This window comes from Anomaloglossus baeobatrachus, chromosome 6 (assembly GCF_048569485.1).
Source record: "Anomaloglossus baeobatrachus isolate aAnoBae1 chromosome 6, aAnoBae1.hap1, whole genome shotgun sequence".
Taxonomy (NCBI): domain Eukaryota; kingdom Metazoa; phylum Chordata; class Amphibia; order Anura; family Aromobatidae; genus Anomaloglossus; species Anomaloglossus baeobatrachus.
Genome location: NC_134358.1, coordinates 106,203,047 through 106,230,546, shown reverse-complemented (window position 1 = coordinate 106,230,546; position 27,500 = coordinate 106,203,047). Strand labels below are relative to the sequence as shown.

The 27,500-nt window shown below is 41.3% G+C and overlaps 1 protein-coding gene across 3 annotated transcripts in view; it reads left to right on the top strand.

Annotated features, from left to right (window-relative positions):
* The window catches only part of ZFHX4 (zinc finger homeobox 4), a 228,663-nt gene that overhangs the window by 197,056 nt on the left and 4,107 nt on the right, over nucleotides 1-27,500 (top strand). For all 3 annotated transcript variants that reach the window (XM_075353159.1, XM_075353157.1, XM_075353158.1), the window contains exons 6-10: nucleotides 18,079-18,221; nucleotides 18,321-18,521; nucleotides 18,974-19,091; nucleotides 20,512-25,854; nucleotides 26,586-27,500. The exon at nucleotides 26,586-27,500 is cut by the window's right edge and continues 4,107 nt beyond it. In XM_075353159.1, the coding sequence (XP_075209274.1) occupies nucleotides 18,079-18,221; nucleotides 18,321-18,521; nucleotides 18,974-19,091; nucleotides 20,512-25,854; nucleotides 26,586-27,500 (6,720 nt within the window). The remainder of the gene's footprint in view (nucleotides 1-18,078; nucleotides 18,222-18,320; nucleotides 18,522-18,973; nucleotides 19,092-20,511; nucleotides 25,855-26,585) is intronic.

Genomic DNA, 27,500 nt, shown 5'->3' with positions numbered 1-27,500 from the left:
GTATACGTACAACAATCATTAACAGTACAAAACAGACTGGTATAGGAGGAGAGAGGACCCTGCCCGCGAGGGCTCACAATCTACAGTGGATGGGTGATGGTACAGTAGGTGAGGACAGAGCTGGTTGCGCAGGGGTCTACTGGACTGAGGGCTATTGTAGGTTGTAGGCTTGGTGGAAGAGGTGGGTCTTGAGGTTCCTCTTGAAGCTTTCCACGGTAGGTGAGAGTCTGATGTGCAGAGGTAGAGCGTTCCAGAGTATTGGGGATGAACGGGAGAAATCTTGTACGCGATTGTGGGAAGAGGAGTTAAGAGAGGAGCAGAGAAGGAGATCTTGTGACGATCTGAGGTTGCGTGCAGGTAGGTACCGGGAGACTAGGTCACAGATGTAGGGGGGAGACAGGTTGTGCATGGCTTTGTATGTCATTGTTAATGTTTTGAACTGGAGTCGTTGGGTGATGGGAAGCCAGTGAAGGGATTGGCAGAGTGACGAGGCTGGGGAGTAGCGAGGGGAGAGGTGGATTAGACAGGCCGCAGAGTTCAGGATAGATTGGAGGGGTGCAAGAGTGTTGGAAGGGAGGCCAGAGAGCAGGAGGTTGCAGTAGTCGAGGCGGGAGATGATGAGGGCATGCACTAATGTTTTTGATGATTCTTGGCTAAGGAAAGCACGGATCCGGGAGATATTTGAGTTGTAATTGGCATGAGTTGAAGAGGGCTTGGATGTGTGGCTTGAAGGATAGATTTGGCCTCTTCTTCAGGTTGAAACTATTAGCGATTTTTATATTGAGGTAGAAAGTGGTCCCTCTGTGCTGCCCGTATAACCAAACCAAGAGTCAGATAAAAGTAATAGGTTTTATTTATCTACGCATTTCGAGGTGATTTGGCCTCTTCTTCAGGATAAAACTATTAGCGATTTTTAAATTGAGATAGAAAGTGGTTAACTCTGTGCTGCCAGTATAACCAAACCAGGAGTCAGATGAAAGTAACAAAGCTTTTATTTATCTTTTTTTATTGACGTAAAAAGTGGTTCCTCTGCACTAGCGGTATAACCAACCCATGACAAAGGTTTTATTTATTTACACGTTTCGAGGGGATCTGGCCTCTTCTTCAGGATGAAACTATTAGTTATGTTTATATTGAGGTAGAAAGTGGTTCCTCTGCGCTGATGGTATAACCAAACCATGAGTCAGATGAAAGTAGCACAGGTTTTATTTATCTACGCGTTTCGAGGCAATCTGGCCTCTTCTTCAGCATTAAACTATTAGTTTTTTTTATATTTAGGTAGAAAGTTGTTCCTTTACGCTGCCCGTATAACCAAAACCATGAATTAGATGAAAGTAACACGTTTTATCTACGCGTTTTGAGGTGATCTGGCCTCTTTTTCAGGATAAAGCTATTAGTTATTTTTACTAATAGATCACAGACCCATGACAATCAATGTGCTTTTACATATATCTTTGTTTCATTTGATCCTTTTTGCCGATCAACCTTGAAAAGAGCAAGTCAATTGCCACATGAGCTAAAGAAATAACAGACAGATTTGACAAACCAAAAATGGATCCGGTACAGAAAACTGAAAAAAAACCCAGTTCTGTTATTCACGTATGTGAAAAAAAATGCATATGAAATAACAACATGATTTACCTTATTGTTTAATGCTAAAATGAGTAAGAATTATTTAAATAATACAAGTAGTGTTGAGCGGACCCAGATCGGCAAAATCCGGATCCGCACAGTTTGAGCGGCAGATCCGAGTCCGACCCGGACGCGGGATTCCGGGTGCACGATCCGGAAATCTCTCTCCTCTCTCTCTCCCTCTCTCTCCTCTCTCTCCTCTCTCTCCTCTCTCTCATCTCTCTCCTCTCTCCTCTCATCGTCCCGGATTCCACTCCCCATTGACATATATGGTGCCGGATTCCGGATTGGATCCGGACTTCTTTATCAACCTGCCGCGGATCCGCCGGACCCGGATTCTTCCCGGTCCGCTCAACTCTAAAGACAAGTATTCAAATTTTTTTAACAAACAGCAAAGTGAATGAGCAAAAGGGAAACAGAGTACAAATTTGGTGTGCCCACAATTTGCGTTCAAAATAGCATCGATATTTCTAGGGACACTTACAGACAGTTTTTGAAGAAACTCGGCAAGGAAGGTTGTAACAAATATCTTGGAGAACCAAGAATAGATTGTCTAGACTTATGTAAATCCTTCTGTCTTGTACAATCCCAGACTGACTTGATGATGATGAGATCTGGACTTCATGGGCCATACCATATCATCACTTCCAGGGTTCCTTCTGTTTCTATACACTGAATAGAATTCATAATAACATTGGCTTTATGTATGGGGTTGTTGTCCTGATGTAGAAGAAATATAGGCCCAATCAGATGCCTCCTTGATGGTATTAGATTATGGTTAACCATTTGTTAATACATTTGCCTGTATTTCTCAGAACTGAGTACACCATTAAAACTGAAACAAATCCCAAATCCTCAAAGAACCTCCACCATGCTTCACTGTTGCTGCTAATTCCCATTATTGTTCTGCTCTCAAGCTCTTCCCTAAATAAACTGCCTTACGTTACAATCAAATATTTCACATTTTGACTCATCAGTTGAGATCACTCACTGTCATTTTTTGCACTCCAATTACTAAATTTCTGTTCATAATTGAATCACTTTGCCTTGCTTCCATGTCAAAGTGATCACTGTTCAGTCACAATTCTTCCCTGAAGCCCACTTTTAATTAGACATAATGGAACAGTAGAAAGGGTCCAATGGTTGCTGCCAGTTCTGAGATGATGGCAAGGCTGGGCATCTTCTGATTTTAAAGGGAAGAAAGCAAGATGTGTCTTTCATTTCTGCAGTGAGTTTCCTTGACCAACCACAGCATCTACAGTCCATTGCTCATTTCTTGGTGCAATCTAGGGATATGGCTTACCATCCCTTGCTTTTGCTGTAAAGATATGGCTCTGAGGAATCACACCAATGGGTGCTGATGATCCGATGGTGCACACAGCATGAACTATAGAGAGGAGGAGAAAATCAGCACTACCGTACAGTAAAATATCAAAGTCTTATAAATTCCTTTAAAAGGAATAATAATAATATAATAATAAATCTTTATTTCTATAGCGCCAACATATTCCGTAGCGCTTTACGTTTCAGGAGGATCATATACAAATAACAGTTATAGAAAATACAATAATTAGACGGAAAAAAGAGACCACTGAGAGCTTACAATCTATAATGAGATGGGGGGGACAAGGTACAAGTGCTTATTTACAACAACAATCCAGCCATCTCAAGGAAATGGGGGATAGGTAAAGGCTGCCTGGACCAGTTGGTCAGAGCCTTGAGATGCATTTGGATGCCAGGGAGTTTGACATGGGTTTATATTCTGAGAAGGCGTGGAGGGACTATGTGAGTTTAGTTTGGCTAAGGAGTGTGATAGGCCACCCTAAAAAGATGCGTAAGTTGTGATTCGTCCTAGCTTCTTGGAATAGAGTGTTCCAGAGGATTGGTGCAGCTCGTGAGAAGTCTTGGATCTGGGAGTGGGAGGTTCGGATAGTGTGGATGTTAGTCGACAGTCATTTGCAGAGAATAGAGAACACGTGGGGTGATAGACAGAGAGGAGGGAGGAGATGTAGGGGGTGCTGCACTGTGGAGAGCTTTGTGGGTGAGAACAAGCAGTTTGAATTGGATCCTGTGATATATGGGACTGGCACAGAGAGGAGGCATCCGAGTAGCGGTTAGCCAGATAGGTGACCCTGGCTGCAGCATTAAGGATGGACTGTAGAGGAGAGAGTCTAGTTAGGGGGAGACCAATTAATAGAGAGTTACAGTAGTCGAGGCGGGAGTGGATTAGGGCCACGGTGAGGGTTTTTGTCGTTTCCATTGTGAGAAAGGAATAAAAGGATCCAAAATTACATGACTATCTGCATTATATAATTTTGAATCCTTTTATTCCTTTTAATGGAATTTCAATAAAGTAAGACTTTTTTATATTTTACTGTATAGTAGTGCTGGTTTTCTTCTCCTCTCTACATTTCTTGGTGCATCATTGAAAGGGCATGATCAGCACAGTCTCTTTTTTTAAATGATTGCTTGAGAGAGGCCTTGCTGATGCAGTACAACTTCCTTGTGTCTTGTTGCTGAGCTAAGTCTTGCAATGGTGTATGACCTATAAGGCCTAGTTCACATGTCCAGTAATCATCCATTACAATGAATAGAGCAGCAATACATTAGCAAAAATGTTGTGCAAACCCAACATTAATATTGGAGTCTATGTAAAACAGAACTGTTAACTGATTGCTATTTAGCCATCTGCTTTTCTTTCATTTGTAAAAGATTCATTTTTTTATTACTGTATCCGTTTCAAATGGAAGATGAATAGCAATCTGTTAACAGATCTGTTTTCCATGGACTCCAATGTTATAAAAAACAGTACAAACTCTTTTTTTTCAAAACGGACAACAAAATGTGTTTTCACAACTTTTTGGCCATTGGATTGCTGCTGGATTAATTTTTCAAGTATCTGTCTTTCACAACCTTTGTAGTAGAGTTTGGCTGTTCCTCTTAAAGGGAACCTGTCACCACTTTTTTGGCGTATAAGCTGCGGCCCCCACCACCGGGCTCCTATATACAGCATTCTAAAATGCTGTATATAAGAGCCCAGGTCGGGGGTATAACATAGAATACACTTTATAATACTTACCTAACGATCATGCGGTGGTCCATATGGGCGTTTCCGTTCTCCGGTGCTGGCGCCGCCTCTTTCGGCCATCTTTGTCAGTCTTCTGAAGCCTGTGCACATGATGCGTCTACGTCATCCACACTCGCCGATCCTGTGTAGGAGCACTACAATACTTTGATCTGCCCTGCTTAGGGCAGATCAAAGTGTGCCTGCTCAGGACCTGAATGCCGGCGAGTGTGGATGACGTCGGACGCGTCATGCACAGCGGCTAGAGAAAAAGTAGGACGAAGATGGCCGAAAGAGGCGGTGCCGGCACCGGAGAATGGAGACGTCCATATGGACCACCGCATGATCGTTAGGTAAGTATTATAAAGTGTTTTTTTATGTTCTCACAGTGGCCTGGGCTCTTATATAAAGCATGTTAGAATGCTGTATATAAAAGCCCGGTGGTGGTGGTGGCCGCAGCTTATACTGCAAAAAAGTGGTGACAGGTTCCCTTTAAGCCTCCCACACAAACTATTTCCTTGTCAGTTGACTGTGTTTCAACATATATATAATAATGATGATCATTATCATCTGATTGGTATAATTGGTTATTCATAAACTTGACTAATCCTACAAAATAGATTTATGGGGTTGATGTCAGCTGTTAATTGTGATCAAGCCCAGGGATTGGCAACTGAGGGGTCTATCAGACACCCCATTACTAACCTGGTAGGTGTAAAGTTAATAGAACACACACAGGAAAAAATAGTATATTTGAATATAGACTCCCTGATGCATTCCTTCATTAACTAATTTATAAAAAATAAACAATAAAAAAAACCATGAAAATCCAATGTAATTTGTGTAGTGGTCCTACGACGTATCTCGAATCTGTACTCCAACCTATGGAGCCTCATTTTCATTCATAGGTTATTGCCAGCCAGTGCTTAATTCGAAATTTCTCACTGAGTCACTGTCATCACTTCACATGAGAATCTCTAGGTTTGGAGCTGACCCAGAGTGACCTATGAAGCTTCATTCTGTGTACTTGCCGGTTTAGTAATTGGGATGTCTGATAGACCCCTCTCCATTACTAACGTCTGGGTTTGATGCCAGCTGACAATCAGCATCTGACGTCAACCCCCCAAAAAATTACACCCATTGCCACCACACAAGGGCAATTGGGAGAGCCAGGAGAAAGCTCCAGAATTGGCACATCTAGTTTGATGCACCAATTCTGGGGTGCGGCTGCAGACTGTTATTTATAGGGCCAAGCAACCATGGACTTTCCTAGCCTGATAATATCAGCCTGCAGCTGTCTGCTTTACCTTGGCTGGGTATCAAAAATAGGTAGGATGCCACACCATTTATTTATTAAGTTAAACCAGTCTAAACAATGTTTAGCCTTGTTTAAACTAATAATTTTAAAAAACAGAGTGGTGTCCCCCTCCTCCCATTTTTGATATCCAGCCAAGATAAAGCAGAGATCTGCAGGCTGGTATTATCAGGCTGGAAAGGTCTGTGGATATTTGGCACTTCTCAGCCTAAAAATAGTAGCCCACCTCCATCCTAGAATTGGCACACAACATTAGATGCGCCAATTCTGGTGCTTCGCTCCCGACCCACTTGATTCAAGTAATGAGCACTTTAGTGCTTGCTCATCACTATTGCAAATTATAGCATAATACTTGCAAAATGTATGACATAATTTGACTTTTTTAATTTTACATTCATTGAATTTTTCAAAAAAGGGTGTACAGCTTTTGGAGGGAGAGGTGCCACATACTACCAGACACATACTATAAATTACATTAGAAAGTGGTGTAAATAAAGGTGGAAATCTACGCAAACCAATATCTGGCAAATGTTTCATCACGTGCCTCCGACATACAAAATGATGCATCAGATTTATTAAAACTCTTGTGACTCTTATTACATCCAACACAGTTTACACCATCGAGCTCTATATTATAATTGGCGTAAAAATCATTGGGCTTAATAAATGCCTCCATAGAGTTTTATTGCAAGCAATTGTATTTAAAAGCTTAAAGGGAACCTGACAGCTGATGCATAATGCCAGATCCTAGGGCAGCATGTGTCAGGCACTGGCTGTATGAGTTCAACCAGGTATGTTTGACTCTGTAATGCTGCGACATATCAGAGAAACACATACTTTAAAGGCCACCAGAGACCAAGCCACACAGGAAACTGGTAAAAAATGTTTCCCGGTGGCTTCTCCTCGCCCGCTCCTTTTTTGCGACAGTTTCTTCTCTGCATTTGCGTATAGAAGATAAAATCTGGAAAAAAACCAGGCGTACAATAGGATCTTATCTGTGTTGATGGGGGATAGGAAAGAAAGATAAGGCTCACCTGTGGAAGCTGTGTGAGCCACAACTACTTGATAAGCATCAAACAGCTGCTGCAGCACCTCTGGATGATGTACAAGGCTGGTGGTGAATGGGGAATACACTGTGCTGCTGTGCAAAATAAATGATCCAGATGCATTTCATCGAAACCTCTCACCTTCCTGATGAAGACAAGAGGTTTCGCTGCATTTGGGTATAGTCAAAGATCTGTTAATCATTGGCAGTGAGCAGTTGAAGCCGCTGGGAAAACACTTTTCCAAATATTCACCTGTAGACTTAGGCATCTTTTTCTCTGTAATGCTCCAGCATTTCAGAATTAAACATAAATGGATGACATCCTACAGTTAGTGCTTGGTAAAAGTTGCCAGTGGATGGGGCAGAATGTATCAGCTGTCAGGTCCTTGTTAGTACATTAATTTCCAGCACACAAAGATACGTTTAGGGAATTTAGCAGTATATTTGCTGTGTTAAGGGGGCTTTACACGCTGCGAAATCGCCAGCGAATGCTAGCGATGTCGAAAGCGATAGCACCCGTCCCCGTCGTTCGTGCGACATGTGGTGATCGCTGCCGTAGCGAACAATATCGCTACAGCAGCGTCACACGCACATACCTGTTCAGCGATGTCGCTGTAGTCGCCGAACAATTCCTCCTTCAAGGGGGAGTGCGTTCGGCGTCACAGCGACATCACAGCGGCGTCACTAAACGGCCACCCAATAGAAAAGGAGGGGAGGAGATGAGCGGCCAGAACATGCCGCCCACCTCCTTCCTTCCTCCTTTACGGTGGACGCAGGTAGGATGATGTTCATCGTTCCTGCGGTGTCACACACAGCGATCTGTGGTGCCGCAGGAACGACGAACAACCAGCGGAATGAAACACCAACAACATTATGATTAGGAGTGACGTGTCAACGATCAACGATTTTTGCCGTTTTTGCGATCGTTGATCGTCGCTCCTAGCTGTCACACGCTGCAATGTCACTAACGATGCAGGAAGTGCGTAACAAACACCGTGACCCCAACGATATATCATTAGCGATGTTGCAGCGTGTAAAGCACCCTTTAAGTGCAGACCTAGCCTGACTTGTATGGAGGGATAATTGAAGTGTACATTGCCACAGGTTACATACACAGTGAATTTTCCTTCCAGATTTATAAAAATGGGATCAGCAATGTGAATGAGATATAATGATATGTTGTTATGTGCTTTGAAGACATCTGCAACATAAATTGTCCAGCTCTGTGGATTTGATATCGGCTGCATGACACTTTTGTCCGTGGATGTTGCCTTTTGCATGGTAAATATTAAAATGTGCCCAAATCAGCAGCGTTTCTGCACCAAACTACACAGTGCTTTTTACACCTGCAGATTATATGCTGCTATGGTACGCTACGTAGGAATATACCCTAATGCTGAGGTTTTTCATATAAGGTTTATAGATCTTCTCGCAATAATCCCTTATGCAGAATATTAAATGCTGCGGATTATTTGAATCCTCTTTTCCTTAGATAAATGAGTTGAAACAAATGTTTGTATCTTTACACATACAAAGATTTAAAATCAATTCCCTTCATTGATCTGGTCAATTCAGTCTGTTTGCTCCTTCATATCTTGATGGACACAACTGATAACATTTTACTCACATTTGGAGACTAGGAATTTATTTAGAAATAAACATTTCTTTAATTCTGCCACTTTTATGTCCCAAGTAGATGTCCTGTATCACGCAGAGCATATTTATTCTGTTCCGAGCAGACTAAGCACCATAATACAGCAGCTCCAACCAAAACGCAGCAGAATTTACATGGGGCAGCTGCTTAGGAAAACACAAGACACAATCCAGCTAAAAGAATGTGCAGATGATCCAGCCTAAGCAGAGGGAAATATCATTGAAAATGGATTTAGATTTGGGTCATTTTGATCTCCGGGAATAGACAAAGCCCCATAATGAAAGCTACTGTCTTTGAAAACAAAACCTCTATGTCATGACATTTACTTATGCACAAACAAACCCAGGGCCTGCATCTGGCCTGGATACCCAGGCTTTTTTCTGTGTTTGATTTGGCAAATATCTGACTTCACCCATGATTTGTATGTATGAGATGGAAATCTATGGTCGCAATGAATATTACATTGGCTATTTTTGCTGCACGCTATACCTAGTTACATTAAGTTGGGTTCAGTCAAGCAGAAGAAGTGCTGAGAAAGGTTGAAGCCTATTAGAAGCAGGTAGTCATCTGTCTTTGTCTTGTATCTCAATGACAGTAGCATATATAAAAGTGCTTGTGTTAAAAATGGATATTTAGATAGAAAGTAGATTTATTTCGTAGCTAGAGCAATACGTAGACCAGCGGCTCGTCATTTTCTTTTATCATGTCGCACAGCGCCTCAACTAATAGTGTAACAATATTTTAAATGTGCTGACCGGAGAGCAAATGTAAAGAGGATCTATTACCTGGGTATGGGTTTTTCTTGAAAAGTCAATAACCACCATAAAAATAATAAATTTAGCAAATATAAGTTATTAAAAAAAATTAGAATACACAAAAATGTGGCATGTGCACTGAATAGAAATGACTAGACTCAAAGAAGTGGGGTCTGAGCCTCCAGATGATTCATCAGTGAGATCTTAAGGCTTGCACAGCCCTGTATATAGCATTCATGCAGCAGGATTTCATGTATATTATGTGTATATCAATAACTGCTGTATAGATGCTATATACAACTCCAATTAGAAGTTAGTGTTTGTGATGGCACAACCTAGTACCTAAAGAGCACCAACTTTCCCACTCTAAGCACACCATTATAATACTGTAGTCTAGACCAAGATAGTCTTGGTCTCCTCGATTAGTCTTGGTGTCCTTGATTAGTCTTGGTGTCCTTGATTAGTCTTGGTGTCCTTGATTAGTCTTGGTCTCCTCGATTAGTCTTGGTCTCCTCGATTAGTCTTGGTGTCCCCCATTAGTCTTGGTGTTCCCAATTAGTCTTGGTTTAGCACCCATCAACACTTAATATACATTATACAAACACAATAATTTGGTAGCCTCAGGATTCGTATGCTTTTTTATTGGCTTCAGTACTTTTCTTAAACCCCGTAATGACAAATGACATATTGTTACAACCAGGGGCAGACATGTAATTTGTGCAACCACGGGCCCAAGAGGTATGGGGACTCATCATTACCTCCAAAGTAGGGGGAATTGTGCATTTTCTTGAATTTTCGGACCACAAAAGGCTTATACAGTTTTCTTACATGGGACGGGGGCCCTTTTCTGTCTGTGTCCGCCACTGGTTACAATATATGTCATGTACCTGTAAGAAGCTGAGACTGCATTATTGCCAGCAAACAGTTGGTGTGATATGTAACCCAGCCATCATCTGCATCTAACAGAAGCAAGTGGAGCTGAGAGGTACCCACTGCAGTTAACTCCTTAAGTGCCACTATCAATCTCATGGGTTCTCTAAGGGGTGGAAAAAAAATGTTTGTAAACTATATGAAATTAAAAAAATTGCACACCTTTTCCCTGGGTTGACGGGTGAAAGCTCATGCAGACTCTCAAGAAACACCTATGTGTACTACAAGGAGAGACTTCACATATTGCGCTCCAAAAGCAATAAATATGAATTCCTCTGCAATGGTGCGACACAGCTAAATGGAAAAAACCAGCCCAACCGGGGGGGCTTGGTGAATTTTACATGATATTCAACAATTTTTTTTTTTAATTAAATGACAGGTTACATATATAACTTTCTAAGACTGACTATGTCAAATGAATTAAAAAAGCTTTATTGGCAGGCCCAAATACACGTTAGTTTTGCCAAAGCAAGTGTAAAATAGGGACTGGGACTGTGGAGATGATGGATAGGCACTGTACGAAGGATTGATGGGGGGCAGATCCAGGTTGGCGACCATAGGAAGGATGGATGGGGGCACATCCATGGTGGGGACCGTAGGAAAGATGGATGGGGGGCACATCCAGGGTGGGGACTGTAGGAAGATGGGAACACATCCAGGGTGGGGACTGTAGGAAGGATGGATGGGGGCACATCCAGGGTGGAGACTGTAGGAAGGATGGATGGCGGCACATCCAGGGTGGGGACTGTAGGAAGGATGGATGGGCCACATCCAGGGTGGGGACTGTAGAAAGGATGGATGGGGGCATATCCAGAGTGGGGACTGTTGGAAGGACGGATGGGGCACATCCAGAGTGGGGACTGTAGGAAGGATGGATGGGGGCACATTCAGGGTGGGGACTGTAGGAAGGATGGATGGGGGCACATCCAGGGTGCGGACTGTAGAAAGAATGGATGGGGGCACATCCAGGGTGCGGACTGTAGAAAGAATGGATGGGAGCACATCTAGGGTTGAGGACTGTAGGAAGGATGGATGGGAGCACATTCAGGGTGGGGACTGTAGGAAGGATGGATGGGGGCACATCCAGGGTGGGGACTGTAGGAAGGATGGATGGGGGCACATTCAGGGTGGGGACTGTAGGAAGGATGGATGGGGGCACATCCAGGGTGGGGACTGTAGAAAGAATGGATGGGGGCACATCCGGGGTGGGGGCTATGGATATATCTAAGGTAGATTTAATGCCTATGGCATGCTTAGACTACTTCTAAGATATTCCCTCAGTAGGTGTAACCTGACAGCAGGTTGCACTGAAAGTTGTAGTCCTGAAACAGCTGGTTAGTCACAAATATCCTAGTTTTGGCTTAGATACTTAGTTTCATAAATCAAAACTGCCCTACTAGGTTTGTATCTGCCAGAGCTTCTATGTTTACATTGTATCCAGCCAAGAAAATATATGACACAATTACCATAGCACCAACATGTCAGGCAAGAGAGCAGTGTGGCTATTTTGTTTTCAATCTATTAGACAAGCGAGGATTAGCACATGATTAGTACCCGTGTGTTTATAACACCATGTAAGCTGTTGTGCTGTGTTGCTTACATTATGAGCAGGATCTTACTGCACAAAATGAGACTTCAGCATATGCAAGCCCTATTTGTTGATGGCTCATTCAGTGCAGAAAAAGCCTGCTAATGCCTCATTTATATTGTCATTTAAATGTAGTGCCACTTTCGATTAATTATAATCCAAATTACATCTCTATGCAGCAAAAGAATTAATATGGAATTTAGCCAGATTAATACATTTGCATTGAGGACGCCGAGCTCCTCTGTTATTGCTGAGGGGAGTATATTTTAATAAGATTGTAAACATTAGGGGGAAAAGATAAAAATTAACCTCCGTTATTGCAATGGAAATCGCTCTCCCATTTTGGTCTAATTAGAAATGAATATCAATAATTATAATGTAGAACACAACTTGAATTTGGATCACATTCGATAAGTCAGGGACTAATATCTGGTAATGAGCGCGGCTGAACATTTGTACTTGTAAATGGCATTTTTCTGTTTGCTTCCAGAGCTTTTCTGATTTTTCTTGGTAGATGACGTTCCCTGCTTTTTAATTGGAAATGTTCAGCAAAATATTCATTTTAGCGAAAAGGACTGTCAAAATTATTCTGTCCAGAAACACAATAGACAAAGCAGACCCAAAGTACTGCAGTAATGGTATGTTTAGAAAAGTAACAAAAAAAAAATAGAAAAGCAAAAAAAGGACAAAAAAAATCATTACACATTGGTAAAATGACATTAGCTTATATTATTAGGAGCTGGTTGTACCATCCAAATTTGTGCATTAGCAGCAGGATAGGTTTGTGCTATCAGCTGAACTGGAGGTCAGCAATGTTTAACAATGAATGTCCGCTTTGCTAGAAGTTAGTCCTAAAATATATTTCATATGAAATGCAAATGTGTAAAATGGAAACATCAGGTCACGGCTAAATATCACATTTAAAGAATATTTTTACAGTCAAGTTCATCCTTGGAGCAGATAATCGTTCACTTGGGGTCTTCCCCCTTATATATCAGCAATAGGTGGGAGTGTCAGCACTTGGACCCCAACATGTAATTGCAGTTACACTTTAATCCTTTCCTAGTGGAGAACATCCATGTGGATGCATCAAGTTGGCTCAGACAGCAGTAACCAGTTAAAAGCAACCACCAGAGCTGAGCTCTGATCTCTACTGTTTCACCAACTGTTTAGATGCTGCCCTCTAGGTGCTGCCCTCTAAGTGCTGCCCTCTAGGTGCTGCCCTCTAGATGCTACCCTCTCGATGCTGCCTTCTAAATGAAGCCCTTCAGATGCTGCCCTCTAGATGCTGACCTCTAGATGCTGCCTTCTAAATGAAGCCCTTCAGATGCTGCCCTCTAGACGCTGCCTTCTAAATGAAGCACTTCAGATGCTGCCCTCTAGATGGTGCTCTCTAGGTTCTGCTCTCCAAATGCTGCCCTCTATCTCTGCCAGCTGCATTTTAATGGCTGTTATATCTATGCCAGCTATGCAATCATGAGATGCAGACGGGGCCTACAGAAGGCCATCATCACCACCATCATCGTAATCCCATAAAGTTTTATTTCATACAATACTCTAGAATTTCAGGACATATTACAACAGATATTGCAGGTTTGAGTTTCCTAGATGGATTTTAAAAAAAAGTTTTTACAACTATATAAAGAAAAATAACTCACTGCAGTTGAGCAGCTCAGGAAAGAGTGTGTGCAGCAGCAGAGAGTCAGCGATACTGGGTGGGGTGTCATGCGGCGGGTGCCATTGATCTGCGGGTTTCTTTGAATCGCCAGCGGTTAACGCGATGGACTTCAAAAAAATGGCCGCGGAGGCGAATCTGCGCACATACCGCCTTTATGGCCATTTTCTTGACGTCCATCATGTGAACGGTGATTCAATGGAGCCTCCAGTCTACCAGCAGATCAATGGCACTCACCGCTGTGACACCCCACGAGCCCGCAGTATTGCCGACCCTCCGCACAATGACCCTTCTGAACTGAGACACCCCCTCCTCCGAGCCCGCAGCATCACCTACCCTGCCTTCTGTGACCTTTCTGAGAAGCTCCACCACCGCCGCTCCCCCTGGTGAGCTAATATAAGAGGAACTAGGATTATAAGACGGATCCTCACTTTAACAGTAAAAATTATTTTTTTCCTATTTTCCTCCTTCAAATTTGGGGTGCATCTTATAATCCGATGCATCTTATAAAACAAAAAATACGGTAATTGTGTTTTTTACCATTTAACCCCAGTTGGAATTTTTTTTCCCTGTTTTTTCTGTACATTGTATGGGTAAATGAATGGCAAAGTAAGCCCTTGTGTTACTATGCTAATGAAAAAATAAGTGTCAAGGTAGAAGGGGAGCAAATAATCTTTGAAAATGGTCATGAAGGGTTAAAGAATCACTGCAGCCTATACATCCTCGGTGTTATGCCTAGTGTAGGGCATGAGAGGGCAGTGCGTATCACAGAACACTAATGGGGGCTCATTTTGATCTTTTCTGCTGTCCCTTCTCTACTACTAAGTATATTGCTTTTGCTTTTTTTTGTTATTTTTTATGAGAAATAGTGACAAATGAAAGTCCGTCCTGTCACTACAGCACTTTGTTCTGTCATTTTCCCGGAAATAAACCTACACGAGCTTTTGTCCTCAACCTTTCCGAACGCATTTATAAATTAAAAATCGGTTATTGTGCAATCAAGAGCATCTTGTCCATTTATTTACCTCTTCTACGGAAAGAAGAAAATCAAGTTGTATCTTCATGCACAATCAGATTACCAATGGCCTATATATTTATGTAGGGGCTGATAGCAATCAATGGCGTAGCAACCGAGCATTTCAAGATGCATTTGCACCCGGTTGTCCAGTGATAGTGTCCTCATCCTGGAAATAATTTAGTTGCAAATTGACTGGAAGATGGTGAAAATTGAAAGTTAAAATTAGAAATACTCATAATAAACAGAAGAAAAAAAGGTCAGATGATGCCGCTCTGTGATGAGATTGGAATGGCTGGTAAATGAGGTTCTGTATTTGTCGTAAGATGTATGTGACATGCCTATCCAATGCTCTTGTAATATCCAGCCTAGCAGAAGAGATTATCTGGCAAATTGACGCTGGAAAGAATTTTCTGATGGACAGGAAAATTAGAATTGAGACCTTCTCTTTGATGTATGCAAGTTGTAGCCACATTATACTGCCGGCTCCAGGATCCCATTAAACTCACTGTTCAGATGATAATATTGAAATTAACTATAGTCAAGCTGCAAAATAGCACAATAAAATGTTTGCAGTCTTAAGAGATCAGATAATCACAATGCAAGCATTTACAGCCCCGCAGACTGATAGTATTCAACGGGAAAGGAGAGAGATGGAGATAAAATTTTATTCCTCTACGTAGGTAAGTGTGTCGTTATTAAAAGGATATTTCCCCCGTTTGCAGGGCGGCTTTGCGGGGCTTTGCAAAAACAACAAAACTTTGTTTTGCAACATTTGACAGGAAAAGAATTAAAATAGCAGATGAGGAAATGCTGAGGAGAAGCTTTTTTTTTAGAGGGAATCTAGAAATTCCATCTGAAATGCTGTTATTGATTAATCTTTCAAGGCAACCTAGGGTTATTCAAACAAAGGAGAGGAGTACATTTTTAAACCTGTTTATTGAGTCTACTAACGGTTACTAGACATAAAAAGTGACTTCCAATATATTCCGGTAACAGGCTGGAGTTCCATGACATAACCACACAAACAAAACTACTAATATTTCAGAAATGTTTAGGTTTACATTTTCACTGGCTCACAGAGGTAATCAAATGTGTTACAATATCCAATAAGCTAAATTGACCTATAAAACCACCAAGAAGGTTGTCTACAGACTCCAATCTCATACATATTCGTATTCCTTGACTGTAATGTGAATATTGACATATAGTTTGGTCTGTCTGCTCATCACACAACCATCTACAAGATTTTTGCTATGCTTCCCGTGTATCCTGAAAGTCACTACACCAACTGGAAAGACTCTGCTCAACCTCAAAATCCTCAAACACAAAGTGGAAATGCAGCGCTTCAGCAAAGTTTACATCTTCTAAAACTCATGCTGCCACACAAACTGCCATATGAGCAGCTTTTACCCATACCTACTACCTTCTTCTCCCTTTCTTGTAGTGTGTAAAGGCCGCTTTACACGCTGCAATATCGTTACCGATATCGCTAGCGTACGTACCCGCCTCCATCGTTTGTGCGACACAGGCAAATCGCTGCCCATGGCGCACAAAATCGCGCTGACCTGTCACACTACTTACCTGCCTAGTGACGTCACTGTGACTGGCGAACCGTCTCTTTTCTAAGGGGGCGGTCCGTTTGGTGTCACAGCGACGTCACTAAGCGGCCGCCCAATCAAAGTGGATGGGCGGAGATGAGCGGGACATAACATCTCGCCCACCTCCTTCCTTCCTCATTGCCGGCAGCTGCAGGTAAGGTGAGGTTCTTCATTCCTGTGGTGTCACACGTAGCGATGTGTGCTGCTGCAGCATCGAGGAACTACATCGCTACTGCAGCAGCAACGATAATCGAGATTAGGGGGAGATGTCACCGATGAGCGATTTTGAACGTTTTTGCGATGATTGATGATTCAAAATCGACCATAGGTGTCAAACACAACAACATCGCTAAAGCGGCTGGATGTGAGTCACAAAATCCGTTACCCCAACGAGATTGCTTTAGCGATGTCGTAGCGTGTAAAACAGCCTTAAGTCTCCACAGACACGGTACCGTACTTTCTCCCTTTGTTTTAGTTTGTCACTCAAATATGAGCAGCTTTTACCTTCACCTACCACCTTCTTACCTTGTAAAGTGTAAGTCCATGTGGCAGGATCCTCTGTCTCTTCAGGCCGGTCTGTCACTCATATTTGAGCAACTTTTGCCATCAAGTAGCGCCTACTTCCTTTCTACGCTGTAAGCCCCTTCAGGCAGGATTCTCTCTTACTCTATACCAGCCAGTAGACCTCTTTGGGAATGATCTTTTCTTCCTCTGTACCAGTTTGTCACTCATACATGAGCAGCTTTTACCCTCAGCATCCGCCTCCTACTCTTGTAGAGTGTAAACCCCTTTGGGCAGGATCTTCTCTCCATCTGTACAGGTTTGTAAGCCCCTTTTGGCAGGATCTTCTCTCCATCTGTACAGGTTTGTAAGTCCCTTTGGGCAGGATCTTCTCTTCATCTGAACAGGTCTGGCACATATGTGAGCAGATTTTACCCTCATCTATTGCCCCTTTCCCTTGAAGAGTATAAGCCCCTTTGGACAGGATCTTGTCTCCATCTGTACAGGTCTGTAAGTCCCTTTGGGCAGGATCTTCTCTCCATCTACAGATTTCAATCATACGTGAGCAGATTTTACCCTCACCTATTGCCTCCTTCCCTTGTAGAGTATAAGCTCCTTTGGACAGGATCTTGTCTCCATCTGTACAGGTCTGTAAGTCCCTTTGGGCAGGATCTTCTCTCCATCTACAGATTTCAATCATACGTGAGCAGATTTTACCCTCACCTATTGCCTCCTTTCCTTGTAGAGTATAAGCTCCTTTGGACAGGATCTTGTCTCCATCTGTACAGGTCTGTAAGTCCCTTTGGGCAGGATCTTCTCTCCATCTACAGATTTCAATCATACGTGAGCAGATTTTACCCTCACCTATTGCCTCCTTCCCTTGTAGAGTATAAGCTCCTTTGGGCAGGATGTTCTTTCCTTCTGTACACTCACATATGAGCAGATTTTACCCTTAGCTACTGCCTCCTTTCCTTGTAAAATATAAGCCCCTTCAGACAGAGAAGATCCTCTCTCCCTCTGTACTGGTCTGTCACATATATATAAATAGGTTTTACTCTCACTTGTCCCTAATTCTATTTTACACTGTAAGTTGTTGTGGGCAGGATCCTTTCTTCCTCTGTACTGGTCTGTCACTCATTTAGTCACGTGTATTGTACTTGTTTTCTTCATTATATATTATATTTCTGTTATGTATCGTTATATCGATATACTGGAAACCCATTTGCACCTTTTTATATGTACAGAAGCCTTGAAAATAATTAGATTATCATTTTAATATTTTCTACATTCTAATCTGTTCTAGGTTCCAGGACTCAAACTCCTGAGAACAAGGATCTGGTCTTGAATTTTACTTCAGCAAAGCGGCAAGTAACGCAAAGTAAAGAAGAGGATGGTACAATTAAGAGGACGAGATCTGCAGATGAAAATAGCATTTGTCAAGAACAGGTAAAGATTTGAAGAAAAATATTTTGATTAGTAAGAAAGAATTTGTGAAACTATTTTGTTCAGTTTTATTTATTTGTGTATATATGTATATATTTGTAGTGCTATCAGTGTCCCTACTGCAACTACAGCAGCAAGGACCCAAATCGCATCCAGATGCACATCCTCTCCCAGCATTCAGTACAACCCGTGATATCCTGCCCCCTTTGCCAAGATGTTCTCAGCAACAAAATGCATCTACAGTTGCATTTGACCCATTTGCACAGTGTGTCCCCAGACTGTGTGGAAAAACTGCTCATGACAGTAAGTGGCTTTTTATATAGACTTTACATTTTGGATAAAAATTATTTCAAAGTTTACCGCAATGGCTGCTGTCTTTAAGACTCCCGGAGAAAACATGATGGATCCATTTTTAAAACTGATTCTACTGATTTATAATACAGTAGATCTCTCACGGTTCTGGTGTTTTTTGGCAGTAAGAATAATAGTGAAGGCTACAATATTCTTGCAGTCAAATACAATGGAACTGAAACAGAATGGAGGGCAGTGCCCATGATAACAAAGACTTATTTGGTTGATAAAGAAATACATTTCCTATGGGACATTGATATTCAGCCATACTTCTAGGGTGGGAGTAAAGGAGCATATTGAAATTGCTTTTCTAATTAGAAATAAGCCAATCTATAATTTGCAATGCTTAGAATAATTTCTTCTCTTGTAGCTTTTTGCTCATCAAAGTCTATTGTTTCCCTTAGATTTCTGTGCCAGAGGTCATGATGCCAAACAGTATGTTGTTGCCACAAACTGCATCTGAGAAATCAGAACCTGAGATGCCACCATCTGTCACCCCTGAGTTATTAGGAAGGTTGGCAGGTGAGTTAAATTGTATTTTATAAGCTACATGTTACTAGTAGAGATGAGCAGACCTGTGGAAGTTTGGTTTGCCGGGTTCAGCCGGACATTAGATAAAGTTCTGTTCAGGACCCGGACTTGACCTGAACCCCAATTGAAGTCATTGATTGGGCAGTTTGGGTCTTCAGCTACATACAGCCAGCAATAAACAGATTACTTCTGGGGGAGGAAGGGCAGTGTTTTTCCATTTTTTTTTCTTTGGTGCACAGTACATCTGACAATGCTGTTGCTACCACCAGTGAGAGCCGTTCAAACATTACAAGCAGCTCGCACAGTGCTGAGCACCGAGTGCTCTCGAGCACAGCGATGCCCACGCAAGTGGTTTGCATACGTAAAGCACCTAAACTTCGAACCTGACCTGTTTTATGGGATAAATTCTGTGTTTGGTATGAACACTGAACTTCGGATTCACTCATCTCTAGTTACTAGTATGTAGTAAAATGGAAAAAAAAAGTTATAACACCATTCCACTTCACAATATTTAAAGGAGTATTCAAGGACTTTTGGACTTTCTAATACATGTTTATTTAAGTTTACCATTCCCCTGGTCACATAAATCAGTGATGTGACTACTCCATAGAACCACATTTAGATGCCAAAGCTGCAACACAATCTCAACACAAATGCATGCCCAACTCAGATATTTGATTATGGAAGGAAATCAAACTGTTAAAAATCATGATTTGGCCTCTGACCAAATGCTTATTCTATGATTCTGGACAAGATCCACCAAACAACTTTTAACATATCCTAGTAATGTCCGAAATTTTGATCAGTGAGGGTTCAGATTATGAGATCCCAACTTATAGCTAAAGCAAAGAGGCAAAAATTGGTCATCTTGGCGCTGTTCATCTTCATTTTTAAGTCCACAGAGAGCAGACTTTCTTTTTTGAAATTATAGATTCTGGATAACTAAATTTGTGAGGATTTTCCCTTTAAATACTGTATTTTGTGGCTTGCTCCATAAAATCATAGTTCATGGTTTCATTAAAAAATATGAAAGGGAAGCAGAAAATATTTACATTTTAGAGAAGAAGAAAGTAAACTAAGATAAAATATTAAATTCTTTAGTTCTAAACATTAGGAAGAACAGGAAGATGAATTATTTTTCCAGACCTTCGTTCTCCAGACGTTTTCGAACGATTCCGGTGGTATCATTTTTCCCTATTCTAATAGCTAACACAACATAGCTCATAAGAGCTTGTACAGCAGATTTTGTCTCTTAATTTTATTGTATTACATGCTTGTTCTTAGCTGCTGATCACATGAAAAAGAAATCCTGCAACGCTCATACAAATGAAACTTTTATGCACATACAAATGAGAGCAAATACATTAGTGCTAATTTTATTCTTTTTTATTTTTCCCTCTGCTTCAAATAGGTGACAGTTCTACTGAAGAAAAGAACATCCAAGGTGGAGATGATATAAAAGCTGGATTTGAAATTAAAACAGAGGAGCAAAACCTGTCCAAAGATTCGCTAGATACCACAGAATGGAACAAAAGTGTCAGCAAAGATGCAAAACCGTGTGACTCACTAACGGAACAATTGAATGATCAGCAAAAAAGACAGCAGCTCTCGGTTTCTGACCGACATGTTTATAAATACCGTTGTACCCATTGTAGTTTGGCTTTTAAGACTATGCAGAAGCTTCAGATACATTCCCAGTATCATGCTATTAGGGCTGCTACCATGTGCAGTCTTTGCCAACGCAGCTTCCGTACATTCCTGGCTTTAAAAAAACATTTGGAAACAGGCCACCCTGAGCTTAATGAGAGTGAACTGCAGCAGCTGTGCGCAACCCTACCTGTAAATGGGGAGCTCTGGGCTGAGAATGAAAGTTTAAGCCTAGATGAACAATCCTTAGAGCAGGAAAATGAACGAGAATATGAGATGGACCATGAGGGGAAAGCAAGCCCAGTTGGGAGTGACAGTAGCTCCATTCCCGATGACATGGGCTCTGAACCAAAGCGGACTTTGCCTTTTAGAAAAGGTCCAAATTTTACTATGGAAAAATTTTTAGATCCATCACGACCATATAAGTGTACAGTATGTAAAGAGTCCTTCACACAAAAGAACATTCTTTTGGTCCATTATAATTCAGTGTCTCATTTGCATAAGCTTAAAAAAGTTTTACAAGAAGCATCAAGTCCAGTTCCTCAAGAGACCAACAACAGCACTGACAATAAACCATATAAGTGCAGCATTTGTAATGTTGCCTACAGCCAAAGTTCTACATTGGAAATCCATATGAGATCTGTACTTCACCAAACTAAGGCAAGGGCTGCCAAGCTAGAACCCAATAGTAACAATACCAGTGGGAGTAATATACCAGGGAATGTTAGCAGCCCAAACCAAGGGATGCTAGATTCTATGAGTTTGCCAGCTGTTAACAGCAAAGAAACCCACATAGATGCCAAAGAAACAAACAAAAAGCAAGCTCCAGAGATTATTTCTACCCAACCTCCACATCACCCACCCCAGTCACCAGCACAGCTTCAAATGCAACTGCAGCACGAATTGCAACAACAAGCTGCTTTCTTTCAACCCCAATTCTTAAACCCAGCATTTCTTCCTCACTTTCCCATGACTCCTGAAGCTCTTGTTCAGTTCCAACAACCTCAGTTTCTTTTTCCTTTTTACATACCGGGCACAGAATTTAGCCTAAATCCGGATTTGGGACTACCTGCATCTGCTGCATTTGGGATGCCTGGCATGGCTGGGTCACTTCTTGAAGATTTAAAGTTGCAAATTCAAACACAGCATCAAGTTGGGCAGACTCAGCTACAAATTCTCCAGCAGCAAGCCCAACAGCAAGCCCAGCAGTATCAAGTGCAGGCACAGCATCAATCACAGAAACAGCATCATTCCAACAGAATACTCAAACAAGAACAAAGTGTGGCAAATATTGAAAGTCAACTAATAAAAGATACATCATGTTATAAAGATTCTGAAGACATGCTTGAAAAAAAAGAGAAACCAAAGCAAGAAGTTACAAATGATAATGACACTCCCAAAGACAAAGATGGTAAGAAGCAGAAGCCTTCAGATTCTACTATTCTACCACCCCGTATAGCTTCTGGTGCTAGAGGAAATGCAGCAAAAGCTCTTCTTGAAAATTTTGGATTTGAGTTGATAATCCAATACAATGAAAACAGGCAGAAAGTTCAGAAGAAACATAAGCTTGGGGATAATGAAAATCATGAAAAATTAGAGTGTGGGGAATGCAGTAAACTATTTTCAAATATTCTAATTTTAAAGAGTCACCAAGAACATGTTCATGGACAGTTCTTTCCATATGGGGAATTAGAAAAGTTTGCCCGTCAATACAGAGAAGCATATGATAAACTTTATCCAATTGCACCATCTTCTCCAGAAACTCCTCCACCCCCACCACCTCCACCACCTCCTCCTCCATCTGCACCACCTACCCAACCTCCACCAGCTCTTACTCCTACAATTCCAGTAAAAAATCCAAGTTCAACACCAACTCCATTGCAAGCTCCTCCTCCAACACCTCCTCCACCACCACCGCCACCACCACCTCCTCCACCACCCCCTCCTGCTCCACCTCAAGTCCAACTGCCAGTCTCCTTAGACCTTCCTCTTTTCCCTCCAATTATGATGCAATCTGTCCAGCATCCAGCTTTACCACCACAACTTGCACTACAACTTTCACCTATGGATGCTTTGTCAGCAGATCTAACACAGATGTGTCAGCAACAGTTGGGTTTAGATCCAAATTTCTTGCGCCATTCCCAGTTTAAACGTCCACGTACAAGAATTACAGATGACCAACTGAAAATACTACGTGCCTACTTTGACATTAACAATTCTCCAAATGAGGACCAGATACAGGAGATGGCAGAGAAATCAGGGCTTTCCTTGAAGGTTATTAAACACTGGTTTCGTAATACCTTATTTAAGGAGCGTCAAAGAAATAAAGATTCACCATACAATTTCAGTAATCCCCCTATAACCGTTCTTGATGATATCAGAATTGAACCACAATTGCCATCCATAGATATTCACAGGTCGGATTCTTTCAGCAAAAGATCATCAAGGACTAGGTTTACTGACTACCAGCTTAGAGTCTTACAGGACTTTTTTGACACTAATGCATACCCAAAAGATGATGAGATTGAACAACTTTCTACAGTTCTCAATTTAGCCACACGAGTCATTGTTGTTTGGTTCCAAAATGCCCGCCAGAAGGCAAGAAAAACTTATGAGAATCAAGCTGAAACCAAAGACAGTGAAAAGAGAGAACTAACTAATGAGCGTTACATTCGTACTAGTAACATGCAGTATCAATGTAAGAAATGTAATGTTGTGTTCCCTAGAATATTTGACTTAATTACTCATCAGAAAAAGCTTTGCTACAAAGATGAAGATGATGATCTTCTTGATGAAAGTCAAACTGAAGATTCTTTGGATGCTACAGATCAAATAATGCCAAAGACATACTATACTGTTAGTCAGGCTGAAACATCTAAAGCTCCAACAGTTACCATAGTAAGCTCTGGATCTGGCTCAAGCACACCTTTAATTCCATCACCCAGACCAGAGTTAGGTAAAACTTCACCAAAACCTGATGTACAGCCAGAGAAACCAAAGCAAATTGATGCAATTGCTAGCTCATTAGCCTCTAAATTAATACAGTCTAGTTTAGCTTCAACATCATCTGATACGCAGTCCACAGTAACTGTTACACAACAAAGACAGCAAGTTGCAAGACCTTCATCAGCATCCCAAACAACTCCTGTTCCATCTAGTCCATTACCCATGTCTTTGACTTCCCTGCAGAACAGCCTACCTCCTCAGTTGCTACAATACCAATGTGATCAGTGCACAGTTGCCTTTCCAACACTAGAGTTGTGGCAAGAGCACCAACACATGCATTTTTTGGCTGCCCAAAACCAATTTCTCCATTCACAATTTTTAGAAAGACCAATAGATATGCCATACATGATTTTTGACCCAAACAACCCTCTTATGGCAGGACAATTATTAGGAGGTTCAATGCCACACTTGCCCCCACAACCTGTAATACCACATGGAGCCACACCAGTTTCTGCATCTTTGAAAAGAAAGCTAGATGAAAAAGATGAAAATAACTGCAGTGAGAAGGAGGGAGGTAATAGTGGTGAGGACCAACATCGGGATAAGCGATTAAGAACTACAATTACTCCTGAGCAACTAGAAATACTGTATGAGAAGTATTTACTAGATTCCAACCCAACAAGAAAGATGCTAGATCATATTGCAAGAGAAGTTGGCCTGAAAAAAAGAGTGGTGCAAGTCTGGTTTCAAAATACAAGAGCCAGAGAAAGAAAGGGACAGTTTCGGGCTGTAGGACCTGCACAGTCCCATAAAAGATGTCCTTTTTGCCGTGCACTATTTAAAGCAAAGTCAGCCTTAGAAAGTCATATAAGGTCTCGGCACTGGAATGAAGGAAAGCAAGCTGGTTATAGTTTGCCACCAAGTCCTCTGAATCCAATGGATGATGGTGGTGAAAGCCCACACAAATATATGTTTTTTGATTACCCCCCACTTCCAAAGAATGACCATCTAATTGAACATGATTTACCCTCTACTGTTTCTACACCTGTTAGCAAAATTGCTGAGCTGTCTCCAAAGAATCTTTTAAGCCCATCATCTTTTAGGGCAGAATGCAATGAGGACATTGAAAACTTAAATGCTCCACCTACAGAAAGATTTGATCAAAGCAAGAATGACTTTGATGAAACATCATCAATTAACACAGCCATTAGTGATGCTACAACAGGAGATGAGGGAAACAATGATGGGGAAAGCACCACTGGTAGTACTAAAGATGTAAAAACTCCCAAAGAGCCAAAAATGCACGTACATGACAGTTTGCCAAAAACAGGAACTACTCCCATTTCAGACAGCTGTGATGAGAGTTTTTTCTTCTCTTTAACAAATACATCGCATAATAATATGGACAGAGAAAGTGATCTCGACCAAAGCATATATATGACTGATGAATTTGAGGACAATGCTGACCGCAGTGAAACATCAAGTATAGCAGATCATGATCCCAGCTCGCCAAATTCATTTGGAAGTAACAATCCATTTAAAACCAAAAATACTGATCGATCAGGCCATAAAAGATTTAGAACTCAAATGAGTAATGTTCAACTCAAGCTTCTTAAAGCTTGCTTTTGTGATTATCGGACTCCAACAATGCAAGAATGTGAAATCTTGGGCAATGAAATTGGTCTTCCCAAACGTGTTGTTCAAGTTTGGTTTCAAAATGCACGAGCAAAAGAAAAGAAGTTCAAAATTAACATAGGAAAGCCATTCATGATTAATCAAACTGGGCCAGATGGGACAAGACTAGAGTGTTCTCTTTGTGGAGTGAAATATTCAGCACGACTGTCCATTCGAGATCATATATTTTCAAAGCAACACATTACAAAGGTGAGGGAAACTGTAGGAAGTCAGCTTGACCGTGAAAAGGATTACTTGGCTCCTACAACTGTGCGGCAACTAATGGCACAACAAGAACTGGATCGTATAAAAAAGGCCACAGATGTTTTGGGTTTATCTGTTCAGTCGTCGAGTTTAATGGAGAACAATTCTCTTCATGGTCTCAATCTAACAGCATCTTACCAAGGGCTACCTGGCCTTCCTCCAGTTCTTCTTCCTGGGATAAACAGCCCATCACCATTGCCTGGGTTTACACAGAGTCCAAATGGTAATTGTATGTCATAGATAATAGATAATAATATAATAATAATAGATGATAATTAGATATAATTTAAAACAGTTGTGCACCTTTGGAAAAAATGTTTTTTTTTCTTTCTTAAATGCATTTGGTTGGGATTAAATATCATTTCTGCAATTAGATGTCATTAAAAATTTTGCACCATTTAGGTTTTACAGACATTTTGTTTTATTGATCTAACTTTAATGTCGCCTGTGGCCATACATCGACTGATAGGTACCCAGAAAAACAGCCGAGTTACAAACTCCTCATTAGACTGTGATAGAGGGCTGGACTGATGGATTCTCACTTATCTCATGCTACAGCCATCATAGACAGAGGAAAAGAGAGGCAATCAAAGACAAACTGTGCAAAAGTTTTAATGAAACCCAGCCCAAAAATACTTTTTAGCTCAAATTTCATTGGCTTTTTCTATACTAAAATGCATGTATGTCCCCAAAGATAGTCAAATCCTAAAGCAATAAACTAGCTCGACTTTTTAAATGGAAAATAAATGCCGTAGCTAAAATTGCTTTGGAGATTAATATACAGACTATAAATGCATTCTTTCTCCAGTGTTTAAACGATAGTGACTTTGGAAGTATATGCCTATTTGTTGACGACATTTCTGTTTTACCGTATCTGTATGAATCATATTTTAGTTGTTAAAGATGATAAAATTGTTATGTAAAAATTAACATCTTTATTTTTCTTCATTGCAGCTCTGACATCTCCTGGTGCAGGCATGCTTGGGTTCCCTACTTCAGCTACTCCATCTCCTGCCTTGTCTCTCAGCAGTGCTCCCACCAAATCTTTGATGCAGACTCCGCCACCTCATCCTCCTCCTCAACCACCACAACCATCCCCATCATCCTCTTTGTCAGGACAGCAGACAGAAAACCAAAACAAAGATCCGGATAAAAACAAGCGCCAAAAAATCAAAAAAGTAAAGGAAGAATTAGAAATTGCAAAATCTGAAATGAAACATTCTAAAAAAGAGGAAAAAATCTCCTCTGCGCTTTCCATGTTGGGAAAAGCAGGAGAGATGTCCATGGACCATGCTCAGCTGCAAGCACTTCAAAATGCTGTTTCAAATGATCCAGCATCATTTATAGGTGGACAGTTCTTGCCATACTTTATTCCTGGCTTTGCTTCATACTTTACACCCCAGCTCCATGGAACAATGCAAGGTGGCTATCTTCCTCCAATCTGTGGGATGGAGAGCCTCTTTCCATATGGTCCAGCGGTGCCTCAAGCTATTGCTGGATTGTCTCCTGGTGCATTGCTACAACAGTACCAACAGTATCAGCAAAACCTCCAGGATTCTTTACAAAAACAACAAAAACAACAGCAACAGCAAGAACAGAAGCCACCCCACGTCAGCTCACCAAATGTAGAAAGTGAACAGCAGCAAAAAGCAAACGAAAAGTCCGAAAAAAAGGAAGAAAAATGTTCTGCCACGGAAAGCACAAAAGAAGAACCCCAGACACATCCAAAAAATGCAGACTTATCAGACAATGCCATTGTTCCATTTGTCAAGCATGAGTTTATATGCAGAAAGTGCCAGATGATGTTTACTGATGAAGAGGCAGCAGTAAACCATCAAAAGTCCTTCTGTTACTTCGGTCAGGCCTTGT